The 18,792-nt window shown below is 38.0% G+C and overlaps 1 protein-coding gene across 4 annotated transcripts; it reads left to right on the top strand.

Moving 5' to 3' along the window:
• The first annotated feature begins 1,817 nt into the window (after positions 1 to 1,817).
• Positions 1,818 to 12,758, top strand: LOC101745604 (DNA repair protein RAD52 homolog). 4 transcript variants are annotated; one of them, XM_004924188.5, is made up of 6 exons: positions 1,818 to 2,368; positions 3,265 to 3,412; positions 3,949 to 4,100; positions 4,176 to 4,472; positions 9,978 to 10,101; positions 12,539 to 12,758. In XM_004924188.5, the coding sequence occupies exons 1-6, from the start codon at positions 2,321 to 2,323 to the stop codon at positions 12,730 to 12,732; spliced, it is 963 nt and encodes a 320-aa protein (XP_004924245.1). In that variant the 5' UTR covers positions 1,818 to 2,320; the 3' UTR covers positions 12,733 to 12,758. The 4 variants fall into 4 exon arrangements, 3 of the variants coding, with proteins under 3 accessions (XP_004924245.1, XP_004924244.1, XP_004924246.1); XM_004924189.5 differs by having other exon boundaries at positions 1,820 to 2,368; positions 9,981 to 10,101; XR_009975727.1 differs by lacking the exons at positions 9,978 to 10,101; positions 12,539 to 12,758 and adding an exon at positions 5,152 to 7,793 and having other exon boundaries at positions 1,819 to 2,368; positions 4,176 to 5,076.
• Positions 12,759 to 18,792: the final 6,034 nt, after the last annotated feature.

An 18,792-nucleotide genomic window follows, 5' to 3' on the forward strand; every position in this document is an offset into this window, starting at 1 on the left:
CCTACCCGCGCGGACTCACAAGAGGTCTTACCACCAGCAATTACACAAATTATAATTTTGTGGGTTTCTCGTGCTTTGCTGTGGGCACATGCTTTGAGCCTCAAGATGACACTACAAAATTTGCATACGTTCTGTCATGACGTATGTACACACATTAATTCTCTCTAGGTCATCCAATCCCGTTTCTGCAGGATAGCTGTCGGAGCACCGTGGTATGTGATAGTACCGATAGGTATAGGTATAGTACCGAATCGTAAGTATCTTAAGGAAGCACCAGAATGCTACCTCGACAAAGCGGAGCGACACGAAAACCCTCTTATCGTGGCCGCCGCTAATTACTTATCCGACCGCGACTAGGTGAATCCAAGCCGCCGCGCCGTCACCCGAAACATGTCTTGTGGGATCCCCCAGATTCGGTCTTGGTGCTTTTAGGCTTCTTAAGCCCCGCTCACCGTCGAACTTTTTGAATTTCGACGTTCGACGAGCGAACTAACTCATAGACACAGCCCACTGAGTTTGTCGCCGGATCTTCTCAGTGGGTCGCAATTCCGATCCGGTAGTAGATTCTGCGAAGCACTGTTCTTGCTAGGGCAAGTGTTTTTTTTTTCTATTGCTTAGATGGGTGGACGAGCTCACAGCTTACCTGGTGTTAAGTAGTTACTGGAGCCCATAGACATCTACAACGTAAATGCGTCACCCACCTTGAGATATAAGTTCTAAGGTCTCAGTATAGTTACAACGGCTGCCCCACCCTTCAAACCGAAACACATTACTGCTTTACGGCAGGAACAGGCAGGGCGGTGGTACCCACCCGCGCGGACTCACAAGAGGTCCTACCACCAGTAATTACGCAAATTATAATTTTGCGGGTTTCATTTTTATTACACGATGTTATTCCTTCACCGTGGAAGTCAATCGTGAACATTTGTTGAGTACGTATTTCATTAGAAAAATTGGTATCCGCCTGAGATTCGAACATCGGTGCATCGCTCAACACGAATGCATCGGACGCCTTATCCGTTAGGCCACGACGACTGTGTGTTAGTAAATTCCTTCAGGTTGACCCCGTGAGCTCACCTACCCGTCCGGGCGTAGCTGGAATAGCCTCTTATGCTAGCAGCGAATAGGTAGAAAAAAAGTTTAATGGAATTGAGTCAAACTCTGCTCAATTAGAACTTTTTTTTTTAATTCCCTTGTAGGCAGACAAGCATACGGCCCACCTGATGGTGAGTGGTTACCGTCGCCCATGGACTTCAGCAATGCCAGGGGCAGAGCCAAGCCGCTGCCTACAAGTCTTTGATATTAAGTGTATATATTGTTTAGGATTAAAAGGTTATGTACATATAGTCCGCCACAGCGCTTTATGCCACTTACCCGCTATCAGTACAGACCTGCAACAGCTCAATCCTGCAGCTCATCACATTTGTCTCGATTGGAAGGGACATTAAAACCCGGGCAAAGGGGTATCCCCGAAGCCCGTTCCGCGCTCCCTTATGGGGACGCGACGACCCGACCGATTGATGCCATTTGACACAATCATGACCGTTTAAAACAAACCATGCGAGAAGATTGCCATGGATGAATGATTGGCGAAGGCAGTCGACAAAACTAAAAATCTTAGTTACTAAAACTGACTTCAATAATAGAAAAGAACTATCATTCACAAAATATAGATCTAGGCGAAAATAATAACAGAGACGTTTCATGTGGATCGGAGATTGATCAAATTTGTATTTTTGCCAGTTAAAACTCTTTTTCAAGGTATTTATAATTTATTTTATATATTTTTTATATGATTATCCCATCTTTTTGTTTAATATTTTAGTTACATCTAGAACTTATAATCGAGTCAAACACGTTTTCAATAATGTATAGCTAACTGAATGAACTCATGGTACACCTGGTGTAAAGTGCTTACTGGAGTTCATAGACATCACAATTCAAATACCACCACTTACTATAGAAAAGTAAATATCAGCGCCTTTCCATCATTGATCATGATCAACTGACAGGTGTCAGGTCAGGATTCCGTTTCCCAACGGCCATAATAACAGTCAATAAATATTTTAATTTCATAGATTTCGAACCATATGACATAGATAATACACAAAAACAGAAAATATTAGTTACGGAAAGTAGTTGGTTGAAACCGAAAATGTTTTTCTTTTATAGTAATTTGCGAACTAATAATAATTTACGTTGATATCTAAAGACACCGAAAACACAGTATTCGACGAAAGACTGTTTTGATGAATTTTCGATGAGAAACTAAAAAATTGATTGAGTTTTATTGCGTTGGCACCGCTTCCACACTTCCAAGATGCAACGGAAACCAGGCTTCCCAGTCACTAATTGCAATATAAAAATGGTAAATTCTATCTAATATTACGTACTTTAATAACCGCAAATGAGTGAAACATATTTCCCTAGAAAGCTGCTGAAAAGTTTCTGAAGCGTAATAATTTCTGAGGAAAATTCGAAATGTGCTCATAATTACTATTTTATCACAAAATGATAATCGGAAAGTATCAAGAATGTGACTAGATTGATTGCATGCAACACAGTATTTGGACGAAAATGCATTTGTTTAATGATCATCTGAAAAAAGTATACATTGTAGAAAATAGAATAGAATACCATATTGTGAATTGTGTTTGATTTAAGCTTTTGAAAATAAAATTACTTTACGTGCTAAAATTATTATAGCAGTTGAACATTGTAAATAAAGTTGTATAAGTAATTAATTAACTTGAAAATAATTGAAAAGTAATTAACTTGTAGCTGTATGAAATGAAATTCCTATTGTTTTACTATTAGATTTTTATTGCCATAAGGGGGCAATGAATGTACAAGCAAAAGTATACCTACTGTTAATCAATTGCTTAAACCTAAAGATACTCTTTTCTGAATGGCAGTTAGGTCATAATGCTAATTGTATCAAAACAAATGCTATCCAATCCTTGCAACCTGAAACATGAGCATTTCATGATGCTTATGATGTATGTAGACAATCAAAATTAGGGCATTTTAGTAATTATACATAGTATTTTTTTCTGGTTTAGTTTTGACAAAATCTTGTGATGATCGACAATTGAGGGAATATGAGATTCACAAATTGATTATCTGTTATTTAGATATGAAAAGTTCTAGAAATATTTTTTATTTCATTAGAAGTTACACTAGTAATTTAATTTTCTTTCATAATTTCCATTTTAAGTTAATAATCAAAATGTGAATGTGAAAGACTCCTATACATATTTACAGCCCGACTGCTCCCCAAATTTGCCAAATCCTGACAATATGCTTGAAGATGACCATGAGCAGCATCAGCGTAGACAGCAGCTCATCAACTATGGTCACTCACAGTGGGGCTTCAACAATTGGAGCTGGAGTGTCACCAAACAAGAATTGGGTTTGTTTGAATTTTTAACAAACCTTTTGAATGAATTATTTAAAACTACCTTCTATACAAAAGAATAGATTCTTTTAGTTACGGTACTGTAAACAAGTATAAAGGTTAAGTGGCATGGTGTACTCATAAAGACAGAGGTGGAGCTAAAATTATGCAGCTAGATATAATTTTTTCTTAGTATTTATTTAACTCATTCATTTTCATGAACACGTTTTGCTATTTCAATTGGTTTTCATGTTCCTACAGTACTTTTGGCTGTGGGTTCTAATGTAGTTGACTTATATATTTCAATAAAAACCTTAAGTGCTATTTGAGAAAAACTATTAAACTAGTAAACACATTATTCTATTATAACTTTTAATTGGATAACAAGTAAACTGTATTCAGATGGTGAGTTAGATAATTTTGAATAGAGATGATGGAATCGTCTAGAATAATTTCTCAACTCATAATTTGAATAATAAACATGTTTAAAAAATAACGCGACAAAACTGATAAAACATTGAAATATTGTCCAAGGACAAACTGTATTGCAGATTTCATCGACTTCAACAACGGGAAGTATTGCGCCGGCGTCGTCGCCTTTGTATCGATCAAAGTAAAGAGTTTCGATATATACAGGGAAAATATTGGCTACGCCACTTCATTCGCCGCCACTAAAGGATTTGCTATTTATAAGTCGCGGAAGGTATTTATTTATTCATTTATTTCAAAATTTCATACAAAACGAGCCATTTTATAAATTGTCTAATCTATTTTGCAGTGCGCGGTAACAAATGCTCTTCGAGAGACACTTCTCAGCTTTGGAGGCAGCGTTGCTGCTGATCTGATTGACCTATTAGAAAACAAAACTGAGTCGGTCCTTATAGGAACAGAATCCCACTCTGAAAATAACTTGAACATTGCCAACCGGGCTGAGCTGAAGCCGTCTCCCGTGAAACCGAGGAAAGAAGGTGCTCCAGTGGCTCGTGCGCAGCCCATGCTGGCGGCACTACCGCCCCGCGCTCCGCCACCCGCACCGCAGCCCGTCCCCGCGCCCCCTGTGAGGCCTAACTCCAACGTAAGTTTCGTACTACAACCGCTACAAATGTACGCTCCAAGGCTAGCACCTCCACCAGTGGGTGCTCCGGTATTCCCCAACTACTACGAGTGTTCTGGTCCGTGGCACTTCGCCTACGAGTCTTACGACCGCTCCCCTCCCAATGTGAACCTTAACTTCGGCATGCCAGCCAAGAACCTCGTGGTCGGCGGTCGGCCCCCCGAGCCTAATCCCCCGCAGGGTTGCTGGATCAAACCGACCATTTTTTACGATGGCTTCTGGACGGAACAGAAAGTGAAGAAATGGGTCGCGGAGCAGGTCGAGAAGAGGTTTCCGGACGACGCGGGCCACAAGTCTACGTCTCCGGGTGATGTCCAACCGGAGTCGAAATCGTAGTTTTAGTTGTGCCACAAAATCATTCTCTAGACCTCTTCTTGACGTGTATCAATTAAATGATTGTTGTTCGTTGACTGCATCAGAAAATTTTACAGTTATAAAGATTTAATATGAATTCAGTAATGTTTACTATGTGTAAATAACTTAGCATCAGTAACAATAATATTAAGCGGAGTAAGCCGGTTATGTCCGGAAATCGTACAGTTAGTACACAGACTATTTTTATTGAGTGCTTAAACTTGAGAGATCGCCATTTTTGCGGGTTCGATTTTTATTATACGATATGATTCTTTTGTCGTCGTAGGCATCCGTGAACATTGTAGTACCTATTTCATCAGATTTTTTTTTTATCTGCCTTTCATCTAAGGTTGATTGTATGGTCTATATTCCCTTTGCCAGCTAGAGATGTCCGATAACGATGATAAAAAAAAATGCATAGCCCAGAACGACAAAAATACATTAATACAAATATTTAAAAAAATGTTAAAACCTTTGATGTACCTAATTTGAACTAGCGGGCTATCAGTACTTGAATCTCGAACAGAAATGAAAAAATATTGTTTTTCGAATTTAATAGAATAGGTTGCGTTAAGATTTTCTAGCGTTGAGAAAGTGTTTTTACTGACCTGTTTGTGCGTTGCGTGTGTATGTGTGTGTGTGTGCGTGCGTGTGTGAGTGTGTGTGCGTGTGTTTTTGTGATTTATTGAAATGGCACGATGGAGAGGAATTAAATTTTATACTTTACACAATCGTACCATTGCTTTGGTCATGTAAATAAAGAATAACAAAAATAATAGCTATTTTAGTTAATAAAGTTATTAGATTTGATTATAAAAATGTCCACATTCCCATTTTGCAATTACATTGTTTTTTTTTAAATACTCCTAGTGTCTCCAGTAACTGCTAAATAAAAAGGACGGGGCTTCCGCCTTGAGCTGTTGAGCTCATTTTTATTTCTTATTTTTTTTGTAGATGGGTGGACGAGCTCACAGTCCATCTGCTGTTAAGTGGTTACCGGAGCCCATAGACATCTACAACGTAAATGCCGCCACCCACCTTGAGATATGAGTTCTAAGATCTCAGTATAGTTACAACGGTTGCCCCACCCTTCAAACCGGAACCCATTGCTGCTTCACGGCAGAAATAAGCAGGGTGGTACTTACCCGTGCGGACTCACAAGAAGCCCTACCAATATTGGTATTGAAAGAAAGTTAATGGATCCATTGCGGGTGTCGGGAGTTCTGCTGTCCATATACACCAGTAGAACCTCAATAAACTCAGCCGCCATTTTGACTTGCCAAATTTTTTTTACTGTCAATATTAATCACTCTTCATCTTGCCTTAAGTATTAGGTATTAGGCAAACCAAATAATGTTCTACATCTATTGTTTATATTTTTTATAAGCTCATTATATTTTTACTGTTTTATAAATCTATTTTAAAAGAGAAACCGTACATACCGTATTGTCCATAGATAATAAATACACTTGGTATTTTGGGAAAAAATAAAAAATATGTGTGCTTGACCCGCAATCTTCTATCTCTCTCTCGCGCAATTGAACAGCACGTATACGTCAACAATTCACGTAGCGCATGAAAGAGACAGATATATAAAGTATCTTTCTCAAATTAGTCGGGAACGAAATTTATTCTCGATTTTGTATTCGTGTGTCATCGGTAAGCCCCCAATAATTCTATTTACAATATGTTAGAATAATAAAATAAAATAAAACATTACATACATACATTGAACAATTAAAGTATTATTGTATTTAACGCGTGTCGCTGTTACATTTAATTTGTTAAAAATACGAAAACTATGTATATCATATAACAAAAATTGGTATTTTAAAACGTTACTTCAACACTTCCTCGTCCTCGACTCGAGCGAGGTTATATAGAGTGCACGTCGAGGCACCTCCAAGTCAATCTTTTTACTTGACGAATGTGGCCAAAAATTGAAAATTCAAATTCAAAATCATTTATTTCAACTTAGATGTCAGTAGAAAACACTTGTTGAATGTCAAAATATAAATAACAATGTTAACTCTACCACCGGTTCCAAAAAAAGCCACAGTCCTGAGAAGAACCGGCGAAACAAACTCAGCGGGCTTTTTTTTTTGTTTTTTCTCAAATATATATTTTTTTTTTTTTTAAATAAGTAAAAACATTTGCAATAAACGAAAAAACAAGTCAAAAAATACAATTAAAAAAATTATAATAATAAGGAAAAATGAAATATGAAAAATACAATTAACAATGACGTGGATTTTCCTCGATTCCCTTAAGATATATGCTGACCTACTTTGAGTTTGATGACTGCTTTGAAAGCAGGTATTCACAATTAAATGAAATACCGTTGAGTTTGGTAGAGTGTCGAGGAAATTTCGAGGTAGCTCCTTTTAATTGAGTTCATGTGAAACTTTTTTCCTATGATGTACGTTTTAATGTTATGTCTTATGAATATTGTAGTAGTTGTGTGTTCGATTGGATGGATAAAAATTATTACTTTTAAAAATTTTATCTGTTGAAGCTTCAAGTATGAAATTGATTGATATTGTTACCAAGACGCGGGAAACGTAATATGTATTTTAAAATTATTCATCATTGTGTAGAAGAAATAATAGAAGAAAATCGAATGGCGAGATATTCTTTACAAAATAAAAAATCAGGAACTAATTATTTATACGGGCCTTCTTAGGAAAGTAATTTTTTTGCCTTCTTTAAGTTGAAGAAAATTTGATAGGTATTTTTTATTTCGGTGTTCAAAATAAAGTCATACTAATATTTCTTAATTCATAGTTTTCCATTGAACAGATAGAATTTTTAAGACTTTTTTTGTATGGAATTGCAGTGTTTTTATAGTTAAATTAATATAGATTAGTTAGTAGGGAAATCTGGGATTTACATTGCTCTGTTTTATTACAAATAAATTATTTGAAAATTTGTAATGTTTGATTGTTATGTTTTGTTTGGCCTATTTTGAATTTTAGTATTTATTTTTAAGATGGTTCCCAAAATAATGTAGAGTATCTTAACATATCCGAATTGCTAACGGTCATTATTGGTATAATTGATATGTTTGTATACCAGTATGGACCACTAGGGAACTGGAATATAATTTTCAATAAAATTACCAAGCCGAGCAATCGTACCCAACGTAGGGGTAAACTGAGGGGCTGCAATATAACCGTACAGCTTTTGGACTGTCAAAAAGTGGACCTCTTTAAATTGACTTATACCAACATTACGCGGTAAGATATAAGTGAAATAATAAACTTGATGCACGTGAATGAAGTGAAACTTCTTTTTCGATGTGTAGTATTGTGGTTTTCTTCATTTTTGATTCTTAAATCAGATTGCTCTTGTAATAGGGAATGCTGTGTGTATAAGAGATACGAAATCTTCAACATTTATATTATATATATTTTAAATTGTAGATAGAAAAATATATATATTTTTTTTTAAATACTTCATTAAAATATTGGACGCTACTCGTTGCTAAAGGAGAAGTTCTTTCGAAAGTTTCAAAACAAAAACGAAATTTAAGATATGTCAATATATAAACAATTAAAGTGAAATGAAATTAAGCTTACAGAGAAAGGAAATTTGACGTGCCACGTTTCCGTGAATGATGTATGTAAACCACTTATGCGGAGTTTACCTTACGAAATTAGTGTCATGCATGTTGAACTCAGTTTCACGAAAGTAGTTTCGATATATGCGAAAGTAATTTCGTTAAAAAATTAGTGTCGCGAAATCCACATTATCACAGTAACCATGGCGCCAACAGCATCAAAGCTACCTATAATTTGCTATATTCAATGTAGCTAAAGAAATGCTTATATACCTATAAACTTAAAAAAGACTATCAAGAAAAAAAAGACGTTGGTAGATTCGAGGATGGTCAACAAGAAGGCATTTAGGTGCAATGAAGTTAGTCTCTGAATTAGCAGATGAAGATCCTGAGAGTTATAAACACTATTTTCGAATGAGTGAAGATAATTTTGATTTTTTTACTGTAGGTGTTTCGGGACCCTTGTCATTGATATTCATTAATAAGATCTATATTTTTTTCTGTACTCCATCGTTGGTTTGCCATTTTCAACGCTTGAAGCGCGTCTGAACTAACAATACACACGTCCGCACAGCGCAGGCCCTTTCGCGACATTAGTTTCACGTCGCGTCTACACTATGAAATTAGTTGCATGACACTAATTTCACCAAAAAATCGCGCAGGGCACGAAACTAATTTGCATGCATGAAATTAATGCATGCATTACGAAAGTATTAAATTACACGTGAAACTGTTGGTAAAACTAATGTCACGAAATTAATTTCACGCCACTAATTTCGTAATGTAAATTCGCCTTAACGCTCGCGCTGGCCAGGTATACTACGCGCATGCGTTCGAGTGCCACGCATTCACTCTCGCTCTGTCTCTTTCTATTCCCCCTCCATGGCAGCGTTCAACGTTTAACGCAATCTTGTTGGAAGTTGCATTAGAAGTTTCACTTCAATACATTATTAGCTACGAACGAGTTTTTAAACTTTTGCCTTGAGACAAATACTATACCTGCCTATTTCTACCGTGAAGCAGTAATGCGTTTCGGTTTGAAGGGTAGGGCAGCCGTTGTAACTATACTTGAGACCTTCGAACTTATATCTCAAGGTGGATGGCGCATTTACGTTGTAGATGTCTATGGGCTCCAGTAACCACTTAACACCATGTGTGCTGTGAGCTCGTCCATCCATCTAAGCAATAAAAATAAAAAAAGTACAAACTTAACACGAATAGTTGTGAATAATTCGCCCAGAAGTAATGTACTGCAAGTAGTAATTAAGCGGCGAGAAAACCAGTGTTATCTTAAGCCTTCGTCAAACAGAACGCGTAATTAGCGCGCGTCAGAGCGCTACGCTATGACGCCGAGATGTGATGTACTACTGTGGTAGCATACCGTCACACAGAGCGCCAGCGCTATAAGCGCTATAGCGCTGGCGCTCTGTTTGACGGTATGTTACCATAGTAGTACAACACATCTCGGCCTCATAGCGCGGCGTTACTTTAGAGCTTTGACGCGCGCCAAGTACGCGTTCTGTTTGACGAAGGCTTTAGTTGTAATATCGCAGCAGGAAGTGAAGCCGAGCGAGATGGCCAGCGAGACGGAGGCCGCCAGGGCCGAGAGGAAACGGCGCCAGAAATTAGCGCAAGAGGAGTTCAGATTGAAACAGATGATGAAGAGCAATGATCAGGGTTAGAATGTTCAACTTAATTCTCTCTCTCTCACTCCAAAAAACAGTTAATGAATTTATCAAAATATTTAAAAAAAAACATATTTTATATTAGCGCCCTTGCTTCGCTTCGGAAACATTAAATTTTATTATTGATAGCTGAGTCCCGCGGTGCTACCCGCGGTTATTTTCGTACCGCGGGTGACGCCGCGGGGTGAAGCTAGTCTAAAAAAAGTAGCCTAAGTTACTCCTTATATCATCAGCTACCTATCAGTGAAAGTCCCGTCAAAATTCGGTCCAGCCTTTCCTGAGATTAGCCGAAACAAAAAGACAGACAGGCTGAGAAAATTATAAACAATGTATTTTTTTATTTATTGCTTAGGTGAGTAGACGAGCTCGCAGCCAACCTGATGTTAAGTGGTTACTGGAGCCCATAGACATCTACAACGTGAATGCGCACGCACCTTGCGATATAAGTTCTAAGGGTCTCAGTATAGTTCAAACGGCTGCCCCACCCTTCAAACCGAAACGCATTACTGCTTCACGGCAGAACTAGGTAGGGAGGTGGTACCTACCCGTGCGGACTCACAAGAGGTTCTACCACCAGTCCAGAATGTACCGTATATATATTCATATGTATGTAGTGCATAAAAAGCAGTTATTTCAATATTACAAACAGACACTCCAATTTTATTTATATGTATAGATATAAAAAACTAAATGTAAATAATGGAAAACATATCAGAAAAAAAGAAAATCGCCTTCCACAAAATAAAATAATAACATCAATGCAGTCGAAGTTAATTAAATATGGTAGGCAGCGACTTGACTGTGCCCCTGGCATTGCCGATGTCTCAGCGACGCTAACAACTTAACATCAAGTGGGTCGTATGCTCGTCTACTTAGAAAGGCAATAAGAATTTCATTATTAAGGATAACTAAAAAATACTAATCAGATCTTAAATTGAAATGGGATCACATGAGAGGCAACTGGCATTTAAATAAATAAATAAAATCATAAAAAGTAATTCATCTAGAAACAAGTTATGAGATAAAGAACATAAACAGACGCATTGATGACTTCCTCCTATTTTGAAGTCGATCAAAGGTTACTTGATTATCTTGTTGCTCTTCGAGTTTTTTAATGAAGCTACTCATTTATTAATAGCAGGGTAATAAGGATTACAATAAATTTCTTCCGATTTCATGGATACATCAAAGATATTCTTTAAATTCTCCTCTAAGTATAACCTGTGGTCACATGTCAAAATATTCTCTAACTGACTCGGTGGTGGAGTAGCTAACGCCCTTGATTGTTGCGCCAAGGGTCGTGGGTTCGATTCCCGCATCGAACGAACATTCGTGTGATGAACAGATTTTTTTGCTCTTTTTTCGGCTGTTTAAAATATATAAATATATATATTTAAAAGTCTTTGGTACCCATAACACAGGGAATCCTAATTTAGGGCGGGAGGATGACAGGTGGCAGGGCTTAGTAGTGTCTATGGGATCCGATAAATGCTAACATCAGATTGGCTTATGTGTCTTTGGAGGCAGATGAGCATACGGCCCACCTGATGGTTAGCGGTTACCATGCCAGGGATAGAGGCAAGCCGCTGCCTACCATTGAATACTCGCCGCAAGCCTCGTTTGAAAAAGGTCATGTCATAGCGCTCGGGAAACACCGTAGAGGGGAGCTCATTCTAAAGCCGGATGGTACGTGGCAAAAAAGATCTCTGGAAATGCACTGTGGGTGAACGCAGTGGCTCCAGGTAGTATGGATGAATTCTGCTCCTGTGACGGGAGGCGTGATGGCAAAAAGGGGATGAGGCGATCATCTGAATTAATTCCTGATGATGAGATGATACCTTTTATGTTATAAGCATCCGCTAAGAAAGAATTCCTGAAAAATTCACCACCGAACAGGAGTACAATGTGAAATGAAAGGCAATGGAAAGCGTCATTTTCAAAGAACGAATCACGTAATTTCATAGACCTGCTTGTTGAAAAACTAATTTTCACCTACATGTGTACGTGCAAATGCGTACTATGTACATGGATGTATTTCAAAATCATGCTAAATTTGGATTTGGCTGGTGGTAGGACGTCTTGTGAGTCCGCACGGGTAGGTACCACCACCCTGCCTATTTCTGCCGTGAAGCAGTAATGCGTTTCGCTTTGAAGGGCAGGATAGCCGTTGTACTGTTAAAAGAGAGACCTTACAACTCATGTCTCAAGGTGGGTGGCGGCATTTAATTACATAACGCCAGGTGGGCCGTGAGCTCGTCCACCCACCCAAGTAATTAAAAAAAAAAGGTTTGAAAGTTTATATGCGAAGATCGACAGTTTGGCTGGAAAGGAAGCTGGAAAATCGATGGGAAAGCTTTTTATGTTGTTATTAAATTTCATTCAAATTCATATATTTTTTTGTTTTTTATTGTTCTTCTTTCCTTTTAAAGCTGATCAGAGGCAAGATGTAAGCAAAGCTAGCAGCAGTTTTGACAGGCTGCTCCTTAATCTCCCAAGTCAAGATATTTTGATCGAAGATACGGCACCCAACGGTGGCGACGGCAAGAGGAAGTCTCCGGGTCCCGACAGTGGCGCCAAGCGACGTAACAGCTTCAACAAATTGAATATTGTACAACATAAATGAGTTTGATTAAATAGTTATTATTTCGACCCGGGATTCCCAAACTTATTTTGTCTACTGGCCACTTTGAGAATAAATTCTTTTTTAGCACCCTCCTTTTTTAACCTTTTTTTTATTGCTTAGATGGGTGGACGAGCCCACCTGGTGTTAAGTGGTTACTGGAGCCCATAGACATCTACAACCTAAATGCGCCACTCACCTTGAGATATAAGTTCTAAGGTCTCAAGTATAGTTACAACGGCTGCCCCACCCTTCAAACCGAAACGCATTACTGCTTCACGGCAGAAATAAGCAGGGCGGTGGTACCTACCCGCGCGGACCCACAAGAGGTCCTACCACCAGGAAAAAACCAAACTTACTTAAAAACTACTATAGCTCATTCGGTTTACCCCGATCATCGTTCTCGTCGAACCCGTCGCTTGCGACGAAGGGCTCGAGGAGCAATTAACCCTCAGACACAGCCCACTGAGTTTCTTGCCGGATCTTCTCAGTGGGTCGTGATTCCGATCCGGTGGTAGATTCTGCGAAGCACGGCTCTTGCTAGGGCTCGTGTTAGCAACGTCGTCAGGTTTGAGCCCCGTGAGCTCACCTACCAGTTAAGGTTACGCTGATATAGCCTCTCAAGGCTTATCAGCTTAGGTAGGAAAAAAAAAGAAAGGGAAAGGCTGATTTACACAATGCTAATGAATAGAGTCACTTACAGTTAGGTGGCCCCTGATAAAGCGATCTTGATTTTATAGTATTATAATACTATATATTAGGTCTTTACCTACGAAATTGCTGTTTAGTGTATGGAAACTCAGTCATTATAAATAATATTTTATATCAATTCAATGAGGCGCTTAAGGTATTTTGCTATTCTAATTTCTGGCACCACAGTGATAATTTTTGCGCTCTGCCTCTCGGCTATTGGATTTTTGTTTGTCCGCGCAGAACTAGTGGCTAGGATGGATGACGCAAGACTTGCGACTCTAGCATTTGTAGCTTAGAGACCGTCTATTGTGCCGTGTGAGGTCGCTTGTTGTCGTGTGTGAGCACTAGAACCGAGCGACTAACGGGAGATTGGTGTGCTTCTGATCATTGTATCCAGTGTGCTTAGTGCGAGTTTTTTTAAGAGCGAGAGAGCGTAAAAGTTAGCTCATATTTGTATGGAATGGGATCGTTTGCGTACGTTTGCCGCTAGGGGCGCTGTTCCAACTGCATACAAAATTGGGTAACTTTTACGCTGTCGAGAACGTTAAAAAACTCGCACTAAGCACACAGTTCCTTTCCTCACCGTACACATCTGACACTGCTGGTACTATTTGGTTTGTGCGGCCTTGCTATCGTGACGGAACACGTACCTATTCCATAATTATCAACTCGTATTTTTATGATGTCCATATTCATACAAACGTAGTGAAAACAAAATAATAATCAAAAAACAAATGAATTTGAAAATAGATGTTCACATTTTTAAAAGAAAATTCATAATTTGAATTTAGAGTTTATTGCCAGCCATAGAGAAATAACAAAATCAAAAAAGACTATTACAAACGTAGTTTTTTTTTAAATGGGTGGACGAGCTCCAGGCCCATGGTGAAGTGGTCACAAGAGCCCATAGACATCAACATGCGAGTTCCGTTACCCACTTTAAGACGGGAGTTCTAGTCTCAGGTTTTTCACTACAACAGTCGCCACATCTTTCAAACTAAAAGGCATTACTGCTTCATGACAGAAATAGGCAGGGTGGTAGCACCAATCCATGCTCAAAAGACGGCCTATCATGAGTAATAATTTGGAGGAATAGCATCTAGTAATTGAGAAGGTCGAGATTTTCCACATCCTGAATTCAGTTTCAATCCAGGGTTGTTCCACTGAAGTTTTATTCTCAAAAACGTCTAAGTAACTTTTATGTTTGTTATATATGTATATATATATGTGGGATCGCGGTGCACAATGAAATTAGCGAATTTGTTAAATTTTATTTAATCATCAGTTCACCAAAATATAGGTACGTCTTTTCTTATTTCGTCTTAATCAATCTGTCACTTATACTTCATGCACCATCTGTCATCTGTCAGGTCGGTGTGGCCAATGGTTACACCTAAATATTCCCACACGGCCGTCCTGTTCAGTCGTCTGTCCCAGATGACTCATACTCGACAGCATCAGCGACCCAAGGTTTCATCATATCCGCGGAGCTACTGGTGTGATGGGGTCCTTCACCTTGACCAATCCTCTGGAGATCATAACGGTCGTTCATCTTCTTTTTTACGACTTCATAAGGTCCTAAGTATCTTGGATGCAGTTTGTAGCCTTGCACAAATTGTGTCCTCTTGATAGCAACAAGATTTCCTACTTCATATTCTCTGGGTTTCCTTCGTCTTCGGTTAAAATTTCTTCTATTCTCATCTTGAATTTTTTGTATGTTCTCCCTTGCTTTCTTCCTCAAGTCTTCTCTTTCATCACAGAAAAATTTAAGATTCTCTTCCTTAATTAAATTGTAGATAGCTTCATTTTTATTATTAATTTTGACTCCTGTCAGTAATTCAAAGGGTGACATCTTAATGCTTCTTTGAAATGAACCATTTAAGCATCTCTGGATATTACTGATGTGTTTGTACCACTTGGTGGGATCATCTGCTGATAATTTACTTAGAGCATCAATTATTATCTGATGGACTCTCTCAACCTGACCATTACCTCTAGGTTGGCCAGTAGTAATAATGTGATGTAAGATTCCTTCAGTTTCACAAAATTCTTTAAAAGTGTTGGATGTAAAGGAGGTACTTCTGTCACTAATAATCCTCTGTGGTGAACCAAAAGTCTGTTGTTGAATCTTCAGTTTGTCAATAACTTCATCAGTGGACAAAGTCTTTGTTGGGTAAATCCATGTAAATTTTGTGAATCCATCTACAACTGTGAGTATATACTTGTAATTCTTATTTGTTGATGTCAACGGTCCCAAATGGTCAATATGGTAAGTAGATAGTGGTATGTCTCCTTTGTCTATGGCATGCAGAAAACCTTCGGATTTTCCCTTTTTATGTGAAATTAAAATACACTCTAAGCAGTTTTCTAATACTGATTTGATCTTATCTTTCATGTTTTCAAAGTAATAGTTTCTGGAAATCAATTCTTCTGTTTTAATTAATCCAAAATGTCCCTTGTCATGATTTTTTCTAATAATTTCATTTTGCATTTTCTTAGGTACCACCATTAATTTTTTTCCATCTTTTATTTTCCATAATATTCCAGCTTCAATCATAAAGTCATCATAATGTTCTTTTTCTAAGACCTTTTTAATCAGTTTTATTTTTAAGTCATCATCTTGTGCTCTACGGAGGCGGGCGATTGTGTCGGTAAGTATAAAGATGTTTTCTACAGGTTGTCTACTGAGAGCGTCAGCATGCTTCATTCTTATTCCAGGTCTATGTTCAATAGTGTAATTATATTCTTCAAGCAACAGAGCCCAGCGTGCTACTCTTGGAGGTAAGTCTTTTTTCTTTAGAGTTGTTGTCAGAGCAGAGCAGTCAGTGATTATTTTGAAATGGATTCCAAGCAGGTAAACTCTGAATTTCTTGATAGCTTCAACAACAGCTAAAACTTCTAAATAGTAACTATGATACTTCTTTTCTGCAGGTGAAGTCTTCCTGCTCATGTAGTAGACTGGATGCATCTTATTATCTTTCAGGTTTCTTTGTAATAATACAGCTCCATAGCCGTCAGCACTTGCATCAGTGTGGAGTTCGGTTTCTAAGTCTTGATTGTAGATCTGCAAAACTGGTGATTGACACAGAATAGTTCTGAGGGTCTCAACTGCCTTCTCACATTCTTCGTCGTAATTGAAAATAACACCTTTTTTCAAAAGGTTGGTTAACGGTCTTGCTATAAGAGAATAATTTTTGATAAATTTTCTGAAATATCCTGTAAGTCCAAGAAATGATTGTAAAGTCTTAATATTGTGTGGGGTTGGAAAACGAGCAACAGCAGTCACTTTCTCTTTTGATGGACTGATTTTACCATCCTCAATGATATAACCCAAATAGTTAATTTTCTTCTGCATAAATTGACATTTACTCCAGTTGAAAGTTAGTCCATATTCTTCAGCTCTGTATAAAACTTTTTGTAACTTCTCAATACCTTCTTTAGGAAGTTTAAATGGCAGGATCAAATCATCTAAATAGGTCAACACCACACCATCCAAGATCAGGTCCTGAAACACATCATTAACAAATCTCTGGAACACAGAGGGTCCAACGGAGAGACCAAAAGGCATTTTTTGAAATTCGAATTGGGCACGAGGAGTCACAAACGATGTATACTTCTGGCTCTCCTTGCAAACATTAACATGAAAAAATCCATTTTTCAGGTCCAATGTTGTAAACATTGTAGCGTCTTTCAACCTGTCTATCTGGTCTTCTATGAGTGGAAGAGGAAATCTCTCTTTAATTATCTTTTTGTTTAGTTTTCGATAGTCGACACACAGTCGATATCCTTTATTCTTCTTTTTTGCCAGTACTATTGGACTTGCAAAGTCTGAATTACTTGGTTTAATTATACCATCCTTTAGCCATTCCTTAATTTGTTTATCTACAATTTCTAGTTCTAAAGGGGATAGGCGTCGTGGATTCTGGTACACTGGGGTTTCATCAGTAAGTAATAACTTTAATTCAACTTTGGATTCTTTAGAACATTTTCCAGGGTCATATTCTGTTAGTATTTTCTCAACCTGATCTTTATATTTGAAATTTCCTATAATCATTGGTTCCTCAGCCTGATCCTCTAACATTGTGAGTTGTAAAATTCTTTTAGCAGAAATAACACCAGACTTAAAACTGAGTTCTATGTCCTGTAATATTGAGTTCCCTATTATTACATCAACTGGTATTTTGTCATCTTCGATGATATAGAACGTTGCTTCACATTGGCAACCATCAATCTCAATTCTTGGAGTACATGAGCCTCTTGTATGTACCTCACAGTCACCAATGCCTGTCAGGCTTTGTACTAAATCAGGATGGTAGTTACAAGTGTCGCCATGTATTTGAGTAAATGTAGATTCATTCATTAGGTTCACATCACTGCCAGTGTCAATAAGTGATTTTACCATAACATTATTGATCAAAACTTCTTTGTAGGGTGCTTGGCTATCATTCTCCTTGTTACATTTTATTTCTAGAGTCTTCTTTATATTTTTGGGACAGTCAGTTGACTTATGACCAAAGTCATTACAACGGAAGCACTTTATTCCTTTAGAGCAGCCTGAAGATTCATGATCTAGGTCTCCGCAGTTGAAACATCTCTTCTTAGGTAATGGTTTCTTCCATCCAGATGTTGTAGGCTTGGATGTTGTTGATTGATTATAAGCTTTGTTTGACGTTCGACATTTCTTCTTTATTTCAGCATATAAATCAAGTTTTTTCCTAAATTCTTTGATGTTGGAAGCCCCATATAGTATAGTTTTATTCATTTCATTGTCAGGGATGCCATCAATGATGTATTCCATTAGGGCGTCATCTTCAATATTTCCGAGTACTGCTAGTTCTTTGAGTTGCAAAAAATATTGTTGGTAGGTTTCACCTGGTTTCATCTTCCTATTTGATATGGTCTTGTGAATGGCTGCGCTGTTCAGATGTAATCCAAATTCCTCTTTTAATCCCGTTTTCAAGAGTTCCCATGTAGTCCTACTAGTCAAAGATCTCAGGAACAATTTTGCTGTCCCCTTCAAAAGCCTTTTTGCGTAGATCAGTTTTTCAATGCCCGTCCATTGCATGAGATTAGCGATATCTTCAAAATCCTTTATAAAGGTATCCACGCCGTATGCATCGTCACCAGAAAATGCAGTCATAGATTTTTCTAATTCGCAGAAGGAAATTTGTGGAGCAGGTTCAGCAAAGCATTCTTCGTCTTCTTTAACACCCTTCCGAGGCATTTTACTATCAATAGAATTCTTTGTAAACGTCTTCACGTGAAATTTGAAATGTGAAAATACCCTCACTTTTTCCCGTGTGCGTAGTCTTTGTTCGCAACTTTTGTACACTGATCACCGATCTTGATGTCGATTTCGATCCCGGACGA

The sequence above is a fragment of the Bombyx mori genome, chromosome 19 (genome assembly GCF_030269925.1).
Source record: "Bombyx mori chromosome 19, ASM3026992v2".
NCBI lineage: Eukaryota > Metazoa > Arthropoda > Insecta > Lepidoptera > Bombycidae > Bombyx > Bombyx mori.

What these genes read in the sequence shown, in the direction of transcription:
- LOC101745604 (XM_004924187.5), top strand. Translation starts at nt 2,321, where the DNA reads ATGCAACGGAAACCAGGCTTCCCAGTCACTAATTGCAATATAAAAATG. An exon ending in TGTCACCAAACAAGAATTGG is followed by an intron (nt 3,413 to 3,948) that starts GTTTGTTTGAAT and finishes ACTGTATTGCAG; the next exon opens with ATTTCATCGACTTCAACAAC. An exon ending in CTATTTATAAGTCGCGGAAG is followed by an intron (nt 4,101 to 4,175) that starts GTATTTATTTAT and finishes TCTATTTTGCAG; the next exon opens with TGCGCGGTAACAAATGCTCT.